The sequence below is a fragment of the Diadema antillarum genome, unplaced genomic scaffold (genome assembly GCF_040938485.1).
Source record: "Diadema antillarum isolate AM-2024a unplaced genomic scaffold, OU_Dant_1.0 seq00001536_RagTag, whole genome shotgun sequence".
Classification (NCBI taxonomy): Eukaryota; Metazoa; Echinodermata; class Echinoidea; order Diadematoida; family Diadematidae; genus Diadema; species Diadema antillarum.
In genome coordinates this window covers 848,076-869,130 of record NW_027272268.1, presented here as the reverse complement: position 1 = coordinate 869,130, position 21,055 = coordinate 848,076, and the positions used below count along the sequence as shown (strand labels likewise).

General features: G+C 38.2%; 1 protein-coding gene across 5 annotated transcripts in view; it reads left to right on the top strand.

The window, feature by feature from the left end:
* The window catches only part of LOC139710470 (uncharacterized), a 41,437-nt gene extending 26,755 nt beyond the window's left edge, over positions 1 to 14,682 (top strand). For 2 of the 5 annotated variants that reach the window (XM_071622385.1, XM_071622388.1), the window contains 17 exons: positions 38 to 178; positions 801 to 998; positions 1,518 to 1,643; positions 3,241 to 3,366; positions 3,860 to 3,976; positions 5,291 to 5,371; positions 6,808 to 6,930; positions 8,184 to 8,309; positions 8,691 to 8,816; positions 10,081 to 10,147; positions 10,593 to 10,637; positions 11,068 to 11,133; positions 11,639 to 11,702; positions 12,269 to 12,364; positions 13,097 to 13,306; positions 13,763 to 13,825; positions 14,308 to 14,682. In XM_071622385.1, the coding sequence (XP_071478486.1) occupies positions 38 to 178; positions 801 to 998; positions 1,518 to 1,643; positions 3,241 to 3,366; positions 3,860 to 3,976; positions 5,291 to 5,371; positions 6,808 to 6,930; positions 8,184 to 8,309; positions 8,691 to 8,816; positions 10,081 to 10,147; positions 10,593 to 10,637; positions 11,068 to 11,133; positions 11,639 to 11,702; positions 12,269 to 12,364; positions 13,097 to 13,306; positions 13,763 to 13,825; positions 14,308 to 14,457 (1,925 nt within the window). In that variant the 3' untranslated portion in view covers positions 14,458 to 14,682. The remainder of the gene's footprint in view (positions 1 to 37; positions 179 to 800; positions 999 to 1,517; positions 1,644 to 3,240; positions 3,367 to 3,859; positions 3,977 to 5,290; positions 5,372 to 6,807; positions 6,931 to 8,183; positions 8,310 to 8,690; positions 8,817 to 10,080; positions 10,148 to 10,592; positions 10,638 to 11,067; positions 11,134 to 11,638; positions 11,703 to 12,268; positions 12,365 to 13,096; positions 13,307 to 13,762; positions 13,826 to 14,307) is intronic. The other 3 variants (XM_071622383.1, XM_071622386.1, XM_071622387.1) reach the window with 3 other exon arrangements.
* The last annotated feature ends 6,373 nt before the right edge of the window (positions 14,683 to 21,055 follow it).

Genomic DNA, 21,055 nt, shown 5'->3' with positions numbered 1-21,055 from the left:
AATTCTTTTTGAAATATTTCCACATTTGCTCACATAGCGACGCCATCTACATCCTGTGCCAGCCAGCCGTGCCAAAATGGCGGATCTTGTACGGCCTATGCCAGTGCATTTCTCTGCAGGTGCACAACGGACTTCACTGGTCTGAGATGCGAGATCCCGGTCGTCAACGCTCCTTCAGGTAATTGAACTTATAATCAGGGTGCTTCAGAACATCTCGTTACACCCTAGGGGTAGGTAGCTGAAGCTTACTCCAGAAGTGAGTGATGAGAGAAACTAGAGAAGTTAGGGGAAATTTAGTCATGTAATTTCTTACAGGACTTCGGCGAGAGTTTCTGTGTTACAAGGCAATTAGTGTGTAACACCTTTAAGTACGAACGTTGTTTTTTTTATACTTACAATACAGGTCTCCTACTGCTCGAAAAACATGGATGCGATCATATAAGTGGCTGAAACCGTACTTTTACCTTTAAAGTACAGGTATCATAGAACGAAATCATTCTGGCGGAAGTACAAAAACTAATTTTCTTTAAAGAAACAGATTTAAGTAGCGGGAAATATAAGTTCTCAGATCATAGCATTACCACCAGTCATCTATATGATCCAACACTTTCCATAAGTCCAGGTTAGTCCATACGTTTTTACCATGTGCCTCGTTATGACGAAGATGTTAACTTCGTAGCAGTAATGCATGCCATTCCTTTCTATTCCTGTATGATAATCAGGAATTCATGCAGATCAACTAGTAAACCAGTCAAAAAACCTACTCTCATTAACACTTCCTTACCTGTACCTCCCTACAGCTACAGCTTGCGACGACAACCCGTGTGCCCACGGCGCGTGTGTGAGCTCAGCGTCCGATCGCTTCACCTGTATGTGCCCAGCCCAGTGGCGGGGTACAGCTTGTGAAGTTGATGTCGATGAATGCTCAGAGTGGAGTGGGGACCTATGCGGCAACGGGACAGTGTGTATTAATGAAGACGGCGGTTACCGCTGCGAAGGTAGGCCTATAACCTTTTACACAATGTTTCTAACCAGGATCCTGGTCTAACATTTGGAGTGACAAAACTTGCATCGTCTCAAAGTGAAATACACGCCAAACGTTCTCAGCTAGAAATATTTCCTTTCCTTTGGCTTGGTCGGGGAACGGCTACTATAAACACAGCGTCAAGTTCCGCGACACACATTTTCAACTTTCGGTATCCAGATGGGAAACACATAGTGGGCATATACTGACATCTGCCGATTTTATAGTCTAGTTGAATGTGGGAGTGGCATGGGGATCACAATATTGGTAAAATCCGTGCAGAAATAAATATTCATCCTTTACACATAGGTTATGACAGACAGGTTAAATGCATTGATAGTGAATATGACAAAAAAGGGAGAAATCTTCATTATAATCAGACACAAACGTTGCGCTTGACGACTAATTTCTAACCATTTTATTTGTGATAATACCATAAGTTTTGAGATGACCACCTCTTCTCTGGATTCGTTTCTTCCACTCGTTTATCCAGATCCATGTGCCTCTCCGAACCCGTGTGAGAATGGAGGTACCTGTTCAATCACGCACTCAGACCCGTATTACACGTGCGAGTGTGGGCCCAATCATGAGGGAGACAACTGCGACATTCTGGTAGAAAGTGAGTGCAGTGCATGTGTAGTCTGGGGTCTTGTGAGTAATGCTTCAGTCGTGTCGACATAGTATCGAATTTCTGTCAGCATGCATTGACATTTGTTTCTCATGCAGTTCCATATAAAGGCATTTGTGAAGTGGTTATACCATAGTTGCGCTTATGTTCATACTCGTGTACGTAACAGCTTATCAGTAGCAGTCCGTGATTATCATATTATTTGCCCCCGGTGGAATTTATGTGTTGACTCTCAAGTCATAATTTATAGTATTACAGGATTACATTTTCTGACATTGACGTATTTTGTACAATTTCGTTCGTATTTGACGTGATATACCCCATGACTACCCTAAGCCTGCCCCCCCCCCCCCCGAATAAAAATGATAATAACAAGCTGACATATGTTTTTATCTCCACGACATATTCCATGTATTTTCTTGGTCCATACACGTGTATTTAAAAGCGACGTTGAAGAGCTGACTTCATCGCCGTCAAAAGAGATCAGACACCCATTGTGTATCACTGTGTTATCGCGAAGTGGAAGTAATGAAGTACCCCAGCATTTACTTACTGTCTAGATTTTGACGATATGTCCACAAAGGGACCAATGAATCATAGTTTGCTCTTCATGTCGTTGGGAGATGTCTTCTCTAAAAAGAACGCTCCTCCTCCTCCTCCTCCTCCTCCTCCTCTTCCTCATACTGTCTGCCTCGATATTACGATCGACAGTCAGTCAACAAAAAGCGATGCGAAATTTGATTAGAGACGTCGCATTTGGTCGCCCTCACAGCTCGATTTCAAAATGGTCGATCAGTCTGGAATATTGCTCCGAGATATTATTATCATATATGAGACGTGGGTAGCCGGTCACCCAGTCCCATAAGTTAAAAAAAAAAGAAGAAATGATTATAATGATGAAAAATTTCCCGATTTTCAGTATGAATTTATTATAACACAACAAGGTGCTCTTATTGGGAAACAGGGAAGACCTACGTACTTGAGAAAGAATTGTACACTCATTTGTTGCTTTGTTTTTTAATGATGAAATGTAGCAATATTCGTCATCTATCATTACATAGACGGTTTCATTTCAAGAGAGGTGAACACTATCTCAGGATCACCGATATCTCTGAGATGATAAAAAGAAAGGGGTAGTCTGCTAACAGATTGCATGCACAGAATGAAGAAGACAAAGTCTTCGCTCGATATTTCAACTTAACACCCTTTTAGCAATTCACCTATATTTTCCCATATGCAGTGCCAGATAGGGTAGAAAGTACGGCTTAATGTGCAAATGAAAGCTCCGTAACACATAACAGATGCAGCTGCAATATTACTTGTATTCTAATACCCCTACATACCCAAACAAAAAAGCGAATATTATGTGTTCGAATCCTTAATAAAATGTAAGTATAGAGACTGATATCTTCTAGAGATTAATACAACGTAGAAAGTAAAGCTATGTAGTGCAGCAGTCCCTGAACCCCCCTCTCTTTTTTAGATAAATGTTCCCCCATCAAAAGTCACTCTGTTTGGTGTTGACCCTAAATTGTCTTTCTCCGTCTGTCCTTGCATGACAAATTCACCTTTTTGATTGGTCTAACAGCCGATGACGCTTGCAGTGAGGTTTCTAACATGTGCCATAATGGGGGTACGTGTTTCTCGTTCGGAGGGGCAGCTCTCTGCTACTGCTTACCCGGATACCAGGGGGAGCAATGCGAGATAGATACAGGTAGGTTGTGACGTCATTAGCCCCGGTTAGATAGTACCGGAGTGTAGTAGATAGCAAACTATTGCATGGTTGGATGGTAAAGATTACTAACCTCGTGAATGGCATGTGCACGCTGTGGGATTCTACGTGTTTCCAGCTATATAGATTCTGACACTTTGGTCTTTACCTCTTTCACTTTCTATTCTTACCTTTCGTAATGTATTTTCATTATGCACACAGTGATACAAATAGTAGTGCGTCTCATACATATTGGTATATTTATATCCATAGTGTGATAATTTTCACTTTGACATATACCACCTGGTGCAATGTTTAAGACTATTATACCCTGATGTATTCAAAGTGTTAATTCTTAGTATACCCAACGGATTATACTCTACTTTCGTGGAAGTTACATTATGTTTTAGTTTCATGTAAAACTGCTATATTATCATCTTTTATTCAAGATCAGTTATACAAGTGTCGTACTGTAATCATGTGAATTGGATTTCAGATGTATGTCAAACGATCACTTGCCAAAATGGCGGAACTTGCCAGAAGTCTCCTGATCAAACGGCAACGTGTATTTGCCCTCCGTTTTACAGTGGGCCTAACTGTGCCACGCCGATCTGTAAGTTGTCCAATGAATATCAGCATTACTGCCGAGGAAAAGCTACCAATATGCAAATATATAACAAGAAATGGAGGGAGGGGACACGTAATAATTTCAATATGTCATAATTTATTGTAACGTTAGGTGAGTTCTTTGACTTCACAGTAGCATTACTTTTACTATTATGTTATGATTGCGGCAATACGTACGAGACAGAAAAACAAGAGACTGAGCAAAATAGAAAGGAAAAAAAAAGAATATGATTACATATAAAATTCATTGAATCCTCAGTCCGCTCGGGTTGGAAATCAGGAAATAATTAGCGCAAAATTGTTTGCTGAAAGGAATACATTTTTTTTGACAATAACGATTTGCGAACGAAGGTATTGTCAGCAATTCGAGCTTGATAAGATGAACTTGACTTTATAGTTCTAAGCGCTTTATTCTTTTCTCCTCGAGAATATATACTTTTTCTTTCTTTCTAAACTAAAATTGAACTGAAAATTCTGTCGTAATTTTGATCAAGTGTTCAGATCATCAAATTATATGGGAGACCAAATTCAGAAAGATGAGAAATTATGTTTTTCGTCGTGGTTGTTCTTACGCTTGATTGGCATTTGTCATTTTACACGACATGTTGTGAAGTACTTCTCAAATTTGATGCCTTTCTGAATTTGAAAGTAGAAAGCAAATGCACTATTCAGAAAGTGTGGTTGAGCAAAGCACCGGGTTCTCTTCCGCAGTTTTACATTTTATGATGTGAAATCTTTGCTGTCAAAGGCTTGTCGAACAAAAATTATAATAAAATGAAGAAGGTGGTATATACCAGACTTTCTAACAAAGTCAATGTACTCTTTTATTAAAAGTGCTTCAACGAGGTATGTACTGGCATTGGTAACTTCGACCGTGGCATGCAGTAATCAGAAAACTCCCAAAAGGGAAATATTTATGTAATTAAAGTGCTTTTACGATTGTTGGACGGAATGTTACTCTAAGGAATGCATTGAACGAGAACTCAGCATTAGCACTTTGCACGTCACGATTGCCTAGCGATGAATGGGATGACGTAATACCGTCCACTTGATACTCCGTAACTTTCGGTCATCCGAGCATCACTTTCACTCAGCAAACGCTCTTAAAAAAAAAATGAAATAAAATAAAATACGAGAGTATAAACTCGGCGGTTGTTACGTTACAAAATGTAATAATGCAAATTAATGACAGACTTGAGGTAGAGATGAAATGCATGTTTGTTGAAGGATCCAACCTGCTCCTGTCGATATAGATTTCTGAAGCTCTTTTGCTCTTCTATTACTCTCTGCTTGATTTTAGTGCCGTGTGAACATCAACCCTGTAATTCTACCAGTACTTGTATTGAAGATCTAACCTTGGTTGACGGTTACCGATGCATGTGTGAGTTGGTTTACTAACAAGCTTGCTAATGTGTGCTCTCGACGATGCGCATTTGCTCACTCGCTATTTCTATTATCCGTTTTTGTATTTGCATTCGTGAAATGCCTTGATATGAGTGTCATTTTTCCACTAATATCAGATTACAGGATTATTATGACGATTGACTCCTCCGACAACAAAAGCTGATAATATGAATTTCACCAAGATTATGGTGTGTTGTATTATCATTATTATGATATATAGGCTCACAGCACATTAATTGGCTACCTCCTCCTATGCCTGTCTGTCCGTCAATCTCTCCCCCTCTCTCTCCCTCCCTATATATTATATATCTATCTTTACATATACATTAATATATATATATATATATCTTTACATATATATATATATATATCTTTATATATATACGTGTGTGTTAGTCTCTTGTATGATAATCCATATCTCTACCTTTATCTCTCCGTTTTATCTCTTACTTTCTTTTTCGAGAGTTTAATGAGTTGTTACCTTTATGATATTTCGTGGAATATAAGATCATTTTTCACCTGGTAATTTCTGTATGAGTTGTGATAAAAAGCAATTTCTTTTATAATGTCCCGTCAGATTTCATTATTTTTTCCTGGAGAATTTGTTTTTGCACCCGGAACGGATGTTATCATTATGCCATTGACCTGTAATATATGGCACCGATTTTACGCTCGATAAGACTTTCCCATCGTATCTATCCAACGCACAGAGTTTTTTTCCTTCTTCCTCATCGCACCTAATTGGCCCACTTCCCCATCCTGTAGCTCAATTTTACATCAATAGTGACAATTTTATAAGACTCTTCGAGCAACTCTACAACGACATGACCCTACAGCATTCATTCCTGTTATGGGGCTTTCATAAAGCTATGCCTATTGGCACAATCTTTATCCTTAACCCCCCCCCCCCCCCCGAAGGAAAAAAAATAATCGAAAAGGCCTCATCAATAATTTATACAAGGCCTAATCAATAATTTATACAAGGCCTACAAGCTTGTTAGAGGAATGAAAGGGTTTCAGTAGTAGTTTTACCTAGGTTGCGAAGGATTGTTGCAAACTTTCAAGTCATGATGAGCAGAATGTTGTGGCCGCCTGGATTTAGTTAATGATTATAGGCTAATGATTGATTGCGAGTTATTGAGAAAGCAGATTTCAATTTGCGGTTGCTAAGGTAGCATTTACATGAAATTTGTCCTCTCTTTTATTTCATAAACTCAGGGGAAAAAGTCATTCTATTTGTCTGGTTTCGCTTAACCATTTTGCAAATTCCCACTTTTGGTGTCACAATTCTTTGATATTTGATTTGATAAAGATTTTATAGTATCATTATACATCAAATTACAATTACATGCATTTGATTTGGTCGATGAATACATTACCTAGTACGTGACATATTCTTACCTGTGGATACAGCTCCGTGCGTGAAGGAGCCCTGTCAGCATGGTGGCACGTGTACAAACGACCAGGAAGCGGCGCTTGGGTTTAGATGTGACTGCGGACCAGACTACCAAGGAGTGATGTGTGAAGAAATGATTCGTAAGTATTATGTAAACATCATTAAAGTTTTTACTTACTGTGGAGTTCGGCTTCAGTCAGAAGGTCAACTTTATGGAGCCACATTCAGCATTTGATATTGTGTGTTGTCTCCATTAGTTTTTGCGTTCACATCATAATGGAGGTAAACCAAAATCATGGGGTGACTAGGGGACAGACATCGCAAAAAAAACTGTTGAGGGTCAGCGAGGGAAATTGACGGCAAACCTATAACTCCGACAAGTACAACTGACAGCTCTTGCTAATCTTTGACCTATTAAAGTCTGTTGCATTCATAGAAATCGTAAGTTTACAAGACGTCTCCATTTTTTAATAATAATAATAATAATAGACATTTATAGAGCGCCTTTTCCACTGGATGCAAAGCGCTATGACATGTCATCCCTGGTCGCCATAGGAGATAAAATATATACAAAATACCAGGCAGTGACAGTATAAGTCCAGTGCACATAGAGGGACATCAAAATAAATAAGTCTTCAAGTTTTGTTTGAAATGATCAAGCGTGGGTGAAGATTTGAGAAGAGGAGGGAGCTTATTCCACAGCCTAGGAGCACAAGAAGAGAAAGCTGCATCTCCGGCTAGTTTTTTCGTGTGTGGTTGTGTAACGGATGATGAAAGACGAGTGCGCCTAGAGTGAGTGTGTCGTACCAGACACTCCCCAATGTACTCTGGAGCTCTTTTATTGACTACTTTGTAGACCAGGTAGGAGAAGCTTGAAGAATATTCTTGCTTTGACTGGCAGCCAGTGGAGTTGACGTATAAGAGGAGTGGCATGAGAACGTGAACGAACATGGTACACTAGTCTAGAGGCAGCATTCTGAACTCTCTGTAAGCGATCCGCATCAGCCTGACTGATTCCGCCAAGAAGAGCATTACAGTAGTCAAGTCGTGATAAGATCAATGCACGGACTGCTGCGTGACAAGTAGAAGCATCAATAAAATTTCTGATCCTCCACAGATTTCTGATGTAGTAGTTAGCTAACTTACAGATCTGTGAAACCTGCATGCTCATCTTTGCATCACAGGAAAAGATAACTCCAAGATTGCGCACATGATCAGATGGAGAGATGAGAGTTGTACCAAGAGCAAGTTTGATGTCCTGTTTTGTGCGCTACTGTTGAATCCCGTGCATTCTTTCCCTTAAGCTAGAATCTATTGGAGCGGTCTTTTGAGGCAATAAAGAGCATACGATTATCCGCCAGAGTCAATATTAGGTTCTCTTATCTACTTTCAGCTCCTTGCTCCAGGGAACCTTGCTTGAACGGAGGAGCGTGCGAAGCCGACCCGACGGAGCCCGAGGGCTACCGATGTTCGTGCGGAGAGGGGTTCGAGGGCGCCACCTGTGAAGTGGTCGTTATATGTGAGTAGAGTATCACCGGCTCACAGACGCCAGTAGTTTGTCTCGTACCTGTACATTAATCATCTAGCTCATATTCAAACATCTTCATTCAGTGTGTAGAGGGAAAGGGCTCAGGATATCTTTGTTGGTAAAGTGAAACTTATCGTGCTTTTCTTTGAACGAAATAGTCTCCTGTTTTCTTGAGCACGGAGGAAATTCTAAGAGTCATGATGTTTCTATATGGTGAATGCAATTTGCGCATTAAGTGGTTGCTTCAAAAGAAAAGAGGGAAAGTGGAACTATGTTTGCGGTTACGTCATTTACCTGACGTAGATTATTCTACATAAAGCATTAGCATCTGCAGCAGATTAGCAAGGTACGGTATTTTTTTTCACCTTGCAGCACCCTGCGCCAGCGACCCATGTGAAAACGGTGGGACGTGCTCACCAGCAGAGGGCGCTATTACAGAATTCCGCTGCACCTGTCCCCAGGGTTACCAAGGAGACTACTGCGAGGTGGTGCTGCATCGTAAGTATGGTGGACTCGCTTCAGCTTACAGTCCCGAAAATTCCTCCATTTCTTATACACTGTTTTCTTCTCACTGATGTACAAACTCTGCTGTGCTAATGATTAAGTGATAATTACATTATTCTGTCCTCTACAGATCACAAAGTTTCTAAAGATCTATAGCATAATTTTGTGAATGAACATCTACAAGGAGAATCAGAATATCAAATGACACATAAATTTTGGCCTGGCACGTTATCAAAGCTCGTGCATTACTTTATTTATTTTACATGTATTTAAGTAAGAGAAAGTGACTTTGAGATAACATCTCATCTAGAACATTGACTGACACGAAAATATCTGCAAATCAGTTTGAGTTTGAATGGAAAATAATTAATTTCACATATCCATTCGAGTCTGGCAGGCAGTCACTGTTAAATGAATCAAGCAATTAGCTGTGAATCTGGTCTGTTGGACATTGGCTCTTACGAGCAAATTGTTTGCCCAGTCCTTTTTACATTTTCTTTCTTTCTTCTCTCTTTCTTTCGCTTTGTCTCTCGTTCTCCCTTTTTCTTTTATATTAATTGTGTTAATTTTGGTTTTGTTTATGACCTTTATGTGCTTGAAATGCCGTGAATGGAATAGGAAACAGTCACTGTTTCTGATTCGAAACGCGAACAAAATTCCGGTGTCATACCAGAGGGCTAGCCTTGGCTTTATACTGTCTATCTCTTTTTGAACCAAATACAAAGCTCAAGCAGGAATGACGACACAGTCATTCAGTACAGGTCTTTGGTTGTATTGTGTGTTATCAAGGAGGTACGAGGCGAATCTAGTATCTCATTGGTTAGATTGCGTTGAAGTTGGAATTGCATTCATAATCAATGTCAAGTTCCACATGATGATAGGACTTTCCAACCCAACTTAAGCTCTGTCCAGACACATAGCTTATAAGGGAAGGTTTTTGCAGTGTGCCGTGCTGTGTTTAACTCTTTTGATGCCGTTAATAAACGCCCCAGCGTAAGCTGACTTATTCTCATAGTTAGATGCAAGTTCATGCCATATGTTGTAGATATCAGAGATGCGCACCCCCCCCCCCCTTCCCTTATGCCTCATGGCGTTCACATGAAAAAAGGTAACCTTGCTCTCCTCTGACCTCAAGCAATTTAGCCACTCAGCCCCCAATGTATCGAGCGTGCCGGGCTCGTGTGCCGGCACGCGCCGTCTCCTCCCCGATGCATTCCGTGTGGTGCTATCGATTTGTACTCTCATGTCTCCTTCACAGCAGTCTGTACTTTTGAAGGCGATACATACCAAGATGGCGGCAGGAGGAAAGAAGAATGCAATGAATGGTGAGCTTACAAAAGATTCCATCTGACATGTACACTGTAATATGTCGCTTTACACCATGAGTTGAATAGTGAACATTCCTATACCACTACAGTCACTGTGGCAAAGAACAGTATTCTTGGAGATGGCATAATCGATGGCAATGTAGATTCTGTTACTGGTATGCTATCATCCGGTTAAAAAATGTCAATCAACTGTAAATAGCCCATTTTTACTCTCATGTTATTGATCAATGCATGTAGAATGGAATATGATCGTGCCTTTGGCAACATCGACAAGACAGCCTTTACATACCAGACATTGGGCTCCACGCATCATTTATCAATTTACCTATTGAAACATTTTCCCCGGATCTGCCGATATTACGCTGAAACGATTTCAATAAAAATAAAGAATGTGATTCTCTTATCGGATACAATGTATTTGTTCTTCCTTTTTTATCTTCAGTCATTGTCAAGAAGGATCATGGCACTGCACTGATAAATTCTGTGGGTAAGTTTATCATTGTGAAATATCAGTATGCATCAACACAAGTCTGATTACTTCGTAACTGTAGTCCCATCGTCAAAACCGCTTCTATACACATGTGTGATGCCAAGCTTCCATGGTTTGCAGATGATATTTTAGACACCAAATGTGAAATTGAGGAAGAGCATCAAATACTGAAATACTGGTATCATGGCCGTCATTCTATTGTTGCCGTTATATACCGCCGGTGATATAGTTCCATTCCATGAAACACACAAGCGTATATAGATTATGACTTGTCTAATCTGCACATTACAGATAGAAAACGAAAAAAAAAAAAACATTAACTTTGTCATTACATTTTGGTATATACTGACTCCACGCAATGCCGATGCTATTTTCAAGATGGCCGTGCTCAGAGGGTTAAATGTTCTTAATTATTTTTTTTTTTCAGAGAGCTCATTGTATCCTTCGCCTTTGTTCAAACCAACTCCTTCGACGACGACCAAGAATTTTCTGAGTAAGTTTCTTGTTTCACGTATCAGATCATAACATCATGATCTGATACAATCAGGTATACAAAATATAAAGAAGAAGGAGATATGCAAGAAAATATAAATATTGTAGCCAAACGCCTCGTGAATGTATACGATGAAAAAAAAAAACGGTCAATCTCTATACCCATACGTGACACTGGCGTTTGTTTCATTATTCGTTGTAAGAAACAACAGATTACTTTCATCCAAGTCTCGAATTCCACAGGAAATTATTTTTTAAACTTCTTCCGTAGAGATGGATTACATGATATCTCTTAAGGATCCAGGAAAAGATTCTATGTGAAATAGTGATTTTGATACTCTGTTGTCTGCAACATGTTACCTAACAGTTTTCACCATATGTTGTTTTTATCGTGGATTTTATTCTAGGTATTTGTAATTTGTGCACGTCCTAATCTTTGGGTACAACACAACAGCTCTTTGGAATTTCTTATTTCCATGTACCCTTTCTCTCTTATTTCCTCGAAGAACGCTGAAAGAAGACATTGCCGGCTTCTTTGACATCAACGTCGATATGATCCACGTTCTCACAGTAAGTATGTCGTTAACCTCATTCCAGCACAGGTTCATGCCCCTAATGTATGCCGGATAAACTGCAAGAGAATAGTTCAAAACGAGCGATGCGTTGGAGTAAATGAATACAAAATGGACCTTAGCTTTTGAACCTATAGCAGAATATTCGTCAAAGGCATCATGACCGTCATTTTGTCCCTGACGAAGATTCCGCTTGGATTGAAATCTCCGGCCCCTTCTTACTCTAGTAATACCGTGCACCTGCTCATCGCGAAAAAAACAAAACAAAACAAAACAAATACACATGGGAGGATGAAACTGTAAACTGGGATTTGTTAATGCCTTGTGCAAATGTAGGAAATGGCGAAGAGAGGTGAAAATAATGAGATTCATCTGAAGAGTGATATCTTGAAGATACTACCAGTTCATATCAATTCGGCGTCCTATAAATCAGGGTGACAACTTTAATTAGAACTCTCTACATTTATTTTCCCTTAAAGTTTTGTTACGTTAAATTTGTAATGTATTCAATCGAAAAAGAGAATGTTCGGAAAAATTCACGAACTTTGCGTTATTTTGTCACAGGTGTCTGGTGATCCAAGTGAGGTGAAGTTTCAGCTGAAAGATACAGTAGACTCGGACGTCAACATTGAAAATGTGGCAGCTGACATGCTCAGACAGGTATGAAATCAGTGCGTGTGCTTTTGTTTGATAGAGAAATCAGCATTTTTTTTTGAAGTTTAAAATGAGAATACTACCAGCCAGTTATGCTTCCTAGAATTGCTCTCACGTTGGCAACATTATTAACAACAGTTGCCAGAATTATCATAAATCGAAATCTAGCAGTTTCGGTTAAAACTACAAATTCGATAAAGCGAATTGCCTAAATATAGAATTTTCTCAAGACGTGATTTTCTTAATTTTATATATGTAATTTTTTTCAAGTCATGTTTTCGTCGCGTGTTTGTCGACACACACAGTTTACTTGCCTTTATAATACATATGCTTTGAATGTCAGTGAGATGTATTTTTAGAGCGACAGACGCGTCTCAACTGGCCAAGAGCAGCGATACTTTCCAATTTTTGCGTAATACCAACCAACATATAATGATAATACATTTGTTGAAAACGTGTGGTATAAGATGCATATCTACATCTGTACGGATTATGATATACATCGTACCCCGTGTAACTGCTCGAAATTTGGGCAAGTATAACATGAGTTATACAACCACAATGCTCAGTTTCTAGTCTTTCAATATTGCTGGTCAATTTTACTGCTTACATTTAAATAACTGCATAAAGATTAATCAACCATCTTTGGTCAGAAAGAGATGGGACTTAGGATCAGAATGGCATGCAATCAACTCAAGTGTCACGTCTTACAGTGATATTATTCTCCTCCACTAAAAGTTTGTTACAGGCACCTACGAGTTTCATTATAACCAGGCCTCCTACTCCGTCAACTCTCGCACCGTTGTCATCGAACAGCACGACGGCGACGTCGAACCAGGACCAACCGATGACGGATCGAAGTTCATTAACACCACTTTGATCGCGGTATGCGTGGTCGTCAGTCTGATATTCGTGTCCGCCGTCCTGTTTGGCATCACTCTTATTGTGGTAAGTGCAGTGACCCCTGGACACTATACATTGTACTTATTCTCTACAGATAAGGAAAATGTCATTACAAAGTTATGCATTACCATATAGCTTCTGTTAGAAGACAATGTTGTATAACCACAATATACGCTAGTAGTCTTTCCAAATCTGACCCAGACTAAAGACTGTCAATTTTTTTATGGTAACTTCGCTCATCACAATGAACTCCAACGCGATGCGTACTGAGTTTGGATAAATGCGTTCTTCTTTCTTTTCATTCGTCTATTTTGTTTACACATAGAAAATAAACCCTTTGTGTAAATTTTGTGCATTAAAAAGTATAAGATCAATAGACTGTAGGTACAGTGATATTTCATGATCTTCACTCGGTATTTACAGTGCCATCTGTTCTCTAAGACAAGAACTAATAAGACTTCATCCCTGGGTATATTATCTTCTTGTGTTTCGTAATTACAGGTTTACAAGAGGAGATCGAGAACGGAAAAGATATGTTCCAGGAAAAATAAAAACACAAATGCGGTGAGTGTGATACATTTAATAAATAAAATGTTAACTAACGTCCGAAATGATAATTATTTTGAAACAATGTTTACTCCTCAGCATCATCTTTTGGTGTAGCACTTATTACATCCAATATTTTTATCTGATCATATCGATGAACGAATATCTGTTTTACATAAACTTTTTGCAAGTAATACTCTAACGATATTATAGACAGAGAATTACTTGTGTGAATGTTATATCTGGAATCATGCCGCCAAACCCCTACATGCAATCCAAATGTAACATCTTGGATCATGTGAATGCAGACCAACCAGATATCAAACCAAATAAGAGAACATTTCTTTAGTAAGATGATGTCACGATATCTTTTTTTTTAAATTCTGAAATATAAGCTGGACTTTTTAGTTTCAAAACCATCCCTTTTATTGATCTTTGTTCATGTGTCTCTTTCAGGTAGAAAGTTACATTAAACATTGTTTGTTCTCTATTCACAACAGTCAAACAACGTCGCAGGAGGCGCGGTCAAGATTCAGAACAATGTGTACAATCGCGTTCCCCCTAACGACGTGCCGCTAGAAGTGACAGAAATCCGATTACAAAATGGACGCAAGCCCGACGTCAATATCCATATGGAAGCAAAAGTATAAAAGACAAAAGTCATGGCCAGCTTGAACTTATAAAGTCTCTGTTGGATTACCATGATGTCATGTATTTCATCTGTTGAAGAACTTCTTGCCTTGTAAACTATTCGTGACAATGTGATGCCCTCGTTTTGACCTATACTCTAAGTGGAAAATCATTCATGTAAGTATTCGCTGGATTTGAGTCTATGAGCAGTACATTGATGGCTTTGAAGAGCGTTTGTGCGAATCGCCAGGAATAATTGTCCGTGGACCGATGACACGCTATTGATGGACTTCTACCACTGATGGATCTCTAGGATGCGGCAGACATTTTGCCTTACTGTAGATCTCAGCAGCCCTCTCTGCGTGAGCTTGGTACCCTTGTACAGCACAATTTTCTGACGATAGACATCTAAATCAGTCTAGATTCCCGAAGTATACATAGTATCAAAGGGTATTTCTGTGTCACTGCTCTTTTTGTGTGTGAGACAAGATATACACCAGTTCAGCTATGATGGATTATTATTAATGTCTCTGGCAACCTTGTGTGGAATAAAGCTCGATGGTAGGCAGAGTAAACGACAGTAGGACTCTTTCGATAGCAATAATTGATGCATACCCGTGCTCCGATTTGCATCTCACAGGTGTGTCAATTATCATTTCATTATCGATGGTGCGACACTGTCTTTCTCAATATCATGCTGACCGGAGAGGTGAAACAGCTTTGGCAGACTCCATGGACACCATCCCAATCAGTGGTGACGGCTGGAAAATAGTTGACATCTCGTGGATGAAAATTATTGTTGGATGATAAAATGACCTACTGCTTACAGTCCAACCATTTTCCAGTTGTTTTATGCCGGAAGAGGCCCACTAAAGACACCAAATCCACAATAGACATCAACCTGCCAGTAAAACCACACAATGTTCTTGTTAATGTTTATGTCGCAGTGAAACACACTGTACTTCAGGAGATACATGTATCATGGTTGACCTGATCAAAGTTCTTATAACATTTCGTCGATGTTCGGGAAGATACCTATAGTCCGAATGTGATTATAGGTAGACAAGGGGGAGGGGTTATTGCAATGCTTGGTACTTCATCAGTTGCTGTCGTTTTAAAGAAATGACATCATAATTATTACACTATACAATTACATATAGTGATATTCAGGGGAATAGAATCACCCTAAATGTCAGCTTTTGGGAATTTCTGTTTTTAACGTATCGTTGTCGCTGTTGATGTTGTTGTTGGTTGTTTTTTGTTTTTTTGTTACAATGATTGTTTGTGGCTATGCGTCGCACTCTGTGTTTACTTTCAAGCAATTAGTGTATGATCACTTTAAATCATGCGACATTGCTAAGCTAAGATTCTACTGTTCTAAAGGCTCTATTGAATATAATAGAAATCTTTATATTTTGAATCAACTGGTCCTTTTAAAAAATTTGTACGCACATACTTTCGTGTAACTGTCACCGTCGATGATAATTGATGATAAATGAAACAACAACAACAAAAAAAAAAATAGCCACAGCTCAGGGGCCTTCGCGAAACATGGCGAGGCGTTATTGACAAATCTGTGGGGTCATTATAAAAAAAAAAAAGTATACATGACTTTGTGATGTATGATTTAAAGTTTTTACAGGAACCCTATATTGTAACGGTGAGAATGGGGTTTAGAGGAGCTGTAATTTTACACTAGTCTCTACCTTGGCATATGGTCTTTGTGAGAACTAAATTATCTGGAAGTATACAATTATGAAGAGCTTGCTTCCAAAAGGCGAAATAAATCCATTGAAAATGATGGATTTTAGCGCCTTTTGGAAGCAAGCTCTTATGGTCAACGAAGAGATATAATTTCCGAGACGGAAGTATAGTGTAATAATGTAATCGACCAAATAAATGTGAGCATTGTTTGTGTTTGGAAAGTCACGCACTGAACAGAGACTGTGACTAGTCTCTATTGTGGCAAATGTCTGTTTGACAGCAGATTAGAGTTTTATTCATTCCACACAGACAGACATCTTATTATTTTAAAAGCTATAAAGCGGAAAGTGTAATGGCGTGTCTGTGTTTTGTTGCATTTAGCTGAAAGCATATATTGTGTCAGTGTGTCTTTATGTATTTTCCGAACATCTATAGCTTTAAAATTACGTGCAATTCGAAAACTGGATCATTTTGACGCAGCTCTTCTTTGTACTTGAATGGAAAGCGATAATTATTATGCTTTTTGAACTTGTCTTTTATTGAAACACTCTTTATTGCTACCCCGCCAGCTCCTTCAGCGTAAAGTATATAGTATCATTCCCTTGTGATATAACAGATTCATCAGTAACGAGCATAATAGCAAAAATGATAACCAAAAAAAAAAAAAAACATACAGCGTAGCGTATGAGACTGCATATGAGTATTCTCAATTACAGTTACTTTGTCTCACCAATTTTGTGGTTCAAAATTTTGAAGTTTTGCTTTTTATTCTACAAATTTGCTTGTATTAGTGCTAAATTGGTGTATGGTGCTTTTGTATTCCCTATTCATCTTGCTTTGTTGTATTCAGATAAACGATACACACACGCCCGTATAAATTTGCAAGCCCTGTATCTTTGTATATGCACAATTTATTCCGCTAGCTTTGTATAAATTTGAATGTGGTTTAGTGAAATGATGTCACTTAAGAAAGCTGTATAAATTGTATTTAATAATGAGATCTTCCAATCAAGAAGTTTAAACGTTAATCTGTATATTTGGGTACCAGTTCAATATTGATTCGATTAAAAATCTCTTTTATACAAATGTGTTTCTGTTGTGGTGTCGATATCATCCTCATTATGGGTCTTTGTTCCGTGTATCCTCGTTGGTATTTGGATGTGTGTGTGTGTGTGTGTGTGTGTGTGTGTGTGTGTGTGTGTGTGTGTGTGTGTGTGTGTGTGTGTGTGTGTGTTATTGTGGTGTGTTTGCCCGTGTCAGTACGTGGCTGTTCAAATCAACGAAAATGAAATACAATGTGTAAAAGAGGAAGAGGAGAGAGAAATTAAAAAAACCAGGGTTACTGAAAACGTACGTTTATTCTGGACAAGCCTTTATCAAAAGTGTGGTCTCGGGCAAAATGCTTCAAAGAAGAAGAAACGAAAACACTAAACTTTGGACAGTTCAAAGGTTCAATGATAATAAAAAAGTGTTAACGAAAGAAATATATGATAATCGATATACACAATAAAGCTACCAAAGGATATGAATGAAATATTCAATATGATTACATTATTTCATGAAAACTTGTATTCAGGAGATGACATACACGAAAATTGTACATGATTAAAATTCTTCATCTATGATGATATTCCCAAATCAAGCAGAGAAGATCGGGATTCCCGTGGAGATGAACTACGTATCGGGATACCCGTGGAGGTGATATAAGTGGAAGGAAATATCGTGCGGTTTAAGAAAATAAAATGTACCGATCTCCGGGGAAGGATGGCTTCATGACAGAGTTTTATCTCACCTTTTGACAAGTTCTGGATCAAATTGCCGAAAGCACTGAATGAAGCATGATTGCTATAAATTGGAATTATCAACATCAGAAAAAGTGGTAATAGTTTACTTTATAGAAAAAGAGATCTGGCATATACTGTATATGTAAAAAAAATGGCAGTAGTTTGTCTTGTTCTTGGGTTTGGCTGCTCTATATTCAGATATCAGCAGTTGTGTTATTATTAGCGGATGCATTTGAATGGGCACTGTAATATCAAGCGAGGACTTAGGCAGGGTGATCCATTTTCTCCATGCATGCTAATTCGTTTTAGTTAATGCAACATTGGCACGAGAAATGAAAAATGACAACACTGTGAACGGAATTTGTTCCGGGGAAAAATGAAATGAGACAAAATCTGTTATACTATTTTGTTTGTAAACTTACACGCAATTCATAATTTATACGATATGTTGTAACGTAATCGAAAACAAAAGTGAACAAAGACCTTTTTTATAGTTGGCAAGAACACGTACTGAAAACCCTGCAGCGCCTTTATCGGGGAAAATGCTCAGAAAATTGAAATTCTGGATCTCAGTAGAAACAAAAATTAAAAATACAATTTGAACGAAAACGATAAAACAAGGACTGAAGAATACACTTCATTTGTTAAAAACGTATTACCTAAACATAGTCAAGATTAGATCATATTTTGAATCTTGAATTTGATCAGAATCTGTCGTTGTGCTTCTAGCTTGTTTGAGTAAATGTTCACGAATTGGTACATGCGCACTCTAAGCATGCAATTTTTGATTGGGTAACTTCTCAGCGGTAACAAGCACAATCCGACAGGAGAACAATAGACCGTTTCTCAATGTATTCAGTCATGTATATATACCTACAGCCTATATAGATAGTCACGAAACATCTTATTTACCTGGTCCTTCCAATAAGCCATTTCGTAGCTCCACTTTGCGCATGAGCAGAAAAGTGGTCATTTTACCATAAGGCTTTTAAATTCACTGAGATAAGCATCTGTGATGTTGTGATTATTCATGCAATCCTATAGATATTAACACATCCACCTGACAGCAGCAAAGTGTTCATTACAGCCTAGTATTTGGCAATAATGATTGAAAATTTTTGTGCATATATTCAAAGGAGAACAATAAAAACATATGCTTCCCCATTGGTCACCATGCTGGTTTACGCAAGTTCATTCTTTGTTTGAACATAAATTCCATAAATTGTTACGTCGGACAAGCTTATATACGTTATGTCCCTTTGAAAATGCATAACCAACTTACTGAGTAAAAAAAGAAAGGTAATTTCCTATTAAGATTCTTAGGGAGAATCGCTTTTTAAAACATTCATCAGTTGTTTCTAGGAAGAGAAAGCCTCCTGCAAGCTTAGTGGATGTTAAGACAATGTTTGTGAGAGAAGCATGCGTGAAATTGGAATACATTACAGAAATGATCTATAGTTACTATTCCTTCTTTTGTATAACACCTCGCTGGTCCTGAAATTGTCAAAAATTGTCGTTGCTGAGAAGGCTACTGTATATAGCCTTTCATCTCACTGTTACGATCAACTGAGGTTTTTTTTTTCCTTTTCTTTTTTGAGATATCGAACCTCACGATGCTTATTCTGTTATAGGTAAGAGAGTCTCCTCAATGTTTAAGAAGACTTTACCCCCAAAGATAAAGCTAATTCATTGGTATGAGACGCTCTATGATGAATGACGATTTGTTTTGATACGTGTACTGTTATCTGCGTTCGCTGAAGCTACATAATCATTAGGTAGACTGCTTCATTGAGGGCGCTCTTGGTGTCATTGAGTCTAGCGTTTCAGAATTTTTACAGTATTTTTTTTTCTTTTACAGTTGTCTTTTTTGTCATCGAACAAATATTCTGTTATATACATGCCTGTGTTTTTGGTTTTAAATTCAATTTAAGGTTGCAATTATTTCTTCTGATGAAGACCCACCTACCGAATAATGATCTACTTGAAGGTGTCTAATACCATCAAAACAAAGAGTTTTATTCCTCAGAAAGTTATGAGGTTTGGCATTGATTTTCTTGTATACTCTAAGCGTATCCGGGTAAACAACCAAGTTTTCAACCATTCCGTGATTCGGTTCGATCGTCGTCGAAGTAAGCAATGAAAAGACAATACTTAAGCATATATAGCATACATATTTGTGAACTCGCGATGACGGTCACTAGATAGTGTCACTCCGCAATAGACTGATGTAAACAAAATGTAAGATTAACATCAAAAGCAAATAACACGTGCATTTGATATTTCAGAATAATTTTAATCTAGACAATGGGAGATGAAAGAAAACAGCTATAGAAAGAGCGAATTATTGTCAGCCTACTCCTCAGAAGGCATGGAGAATACTTAGTGACATATCACGGTATATATTACAATGTATAAATGGATATTCTTTATTGAAAACAAATTAACATAGTTGGAATTCGTTGTAAATTTTCTTGATTTTGTTCTACTACAATGCCATTGATGGGCTTTACAGGTTTATATTTAGAGAAAACAGCAAATGGAATTTGAAATAGATTTTGAATGAATTGTCCTGTTGTCCTCAAACTCTTACTGAGTCTTTCACTGATTTCTTAGCATCCCCTAAATACGGGGAAATATCCCTTGCAGCGCTGCTTGACCACTTTGAGATTCTTATTCCGATGTTTTATAAGAAAACTTTTCAAAAAGAATGATATTTACTGCGATGGAAATCGCCACGATTTACGCATGTTAGATAGTAATATAGATGCTTACTCATGGCAACACTTTCACTCCTCTTTAAAGGGATCGTCTAGTTTTGGTTGAGATCTAATTTCAAGTTTCTAATATTTTTGGTGAGATAATGAGAAACCTCTTATGAAATATGAAAGAGCATGTAATTCTATGAGGAATTCAACGTGTATTTGATGAAAATTGGTTCTGAAATGGCTGAGATATCCAAAAAAGAGCAATTCTAATAAAGCGTGGGACCCACACTTTAGGACGATCGCTTTGTTTTACTTTGTTTTTGGATGGTTCAGTCATTCCAAACCCGATTTTCATCAAATAAACTTTGAATTCCTCTTAAAATGGTATGCCCTGTACTATATCATAAGTGTTTTCTTGGTATCTC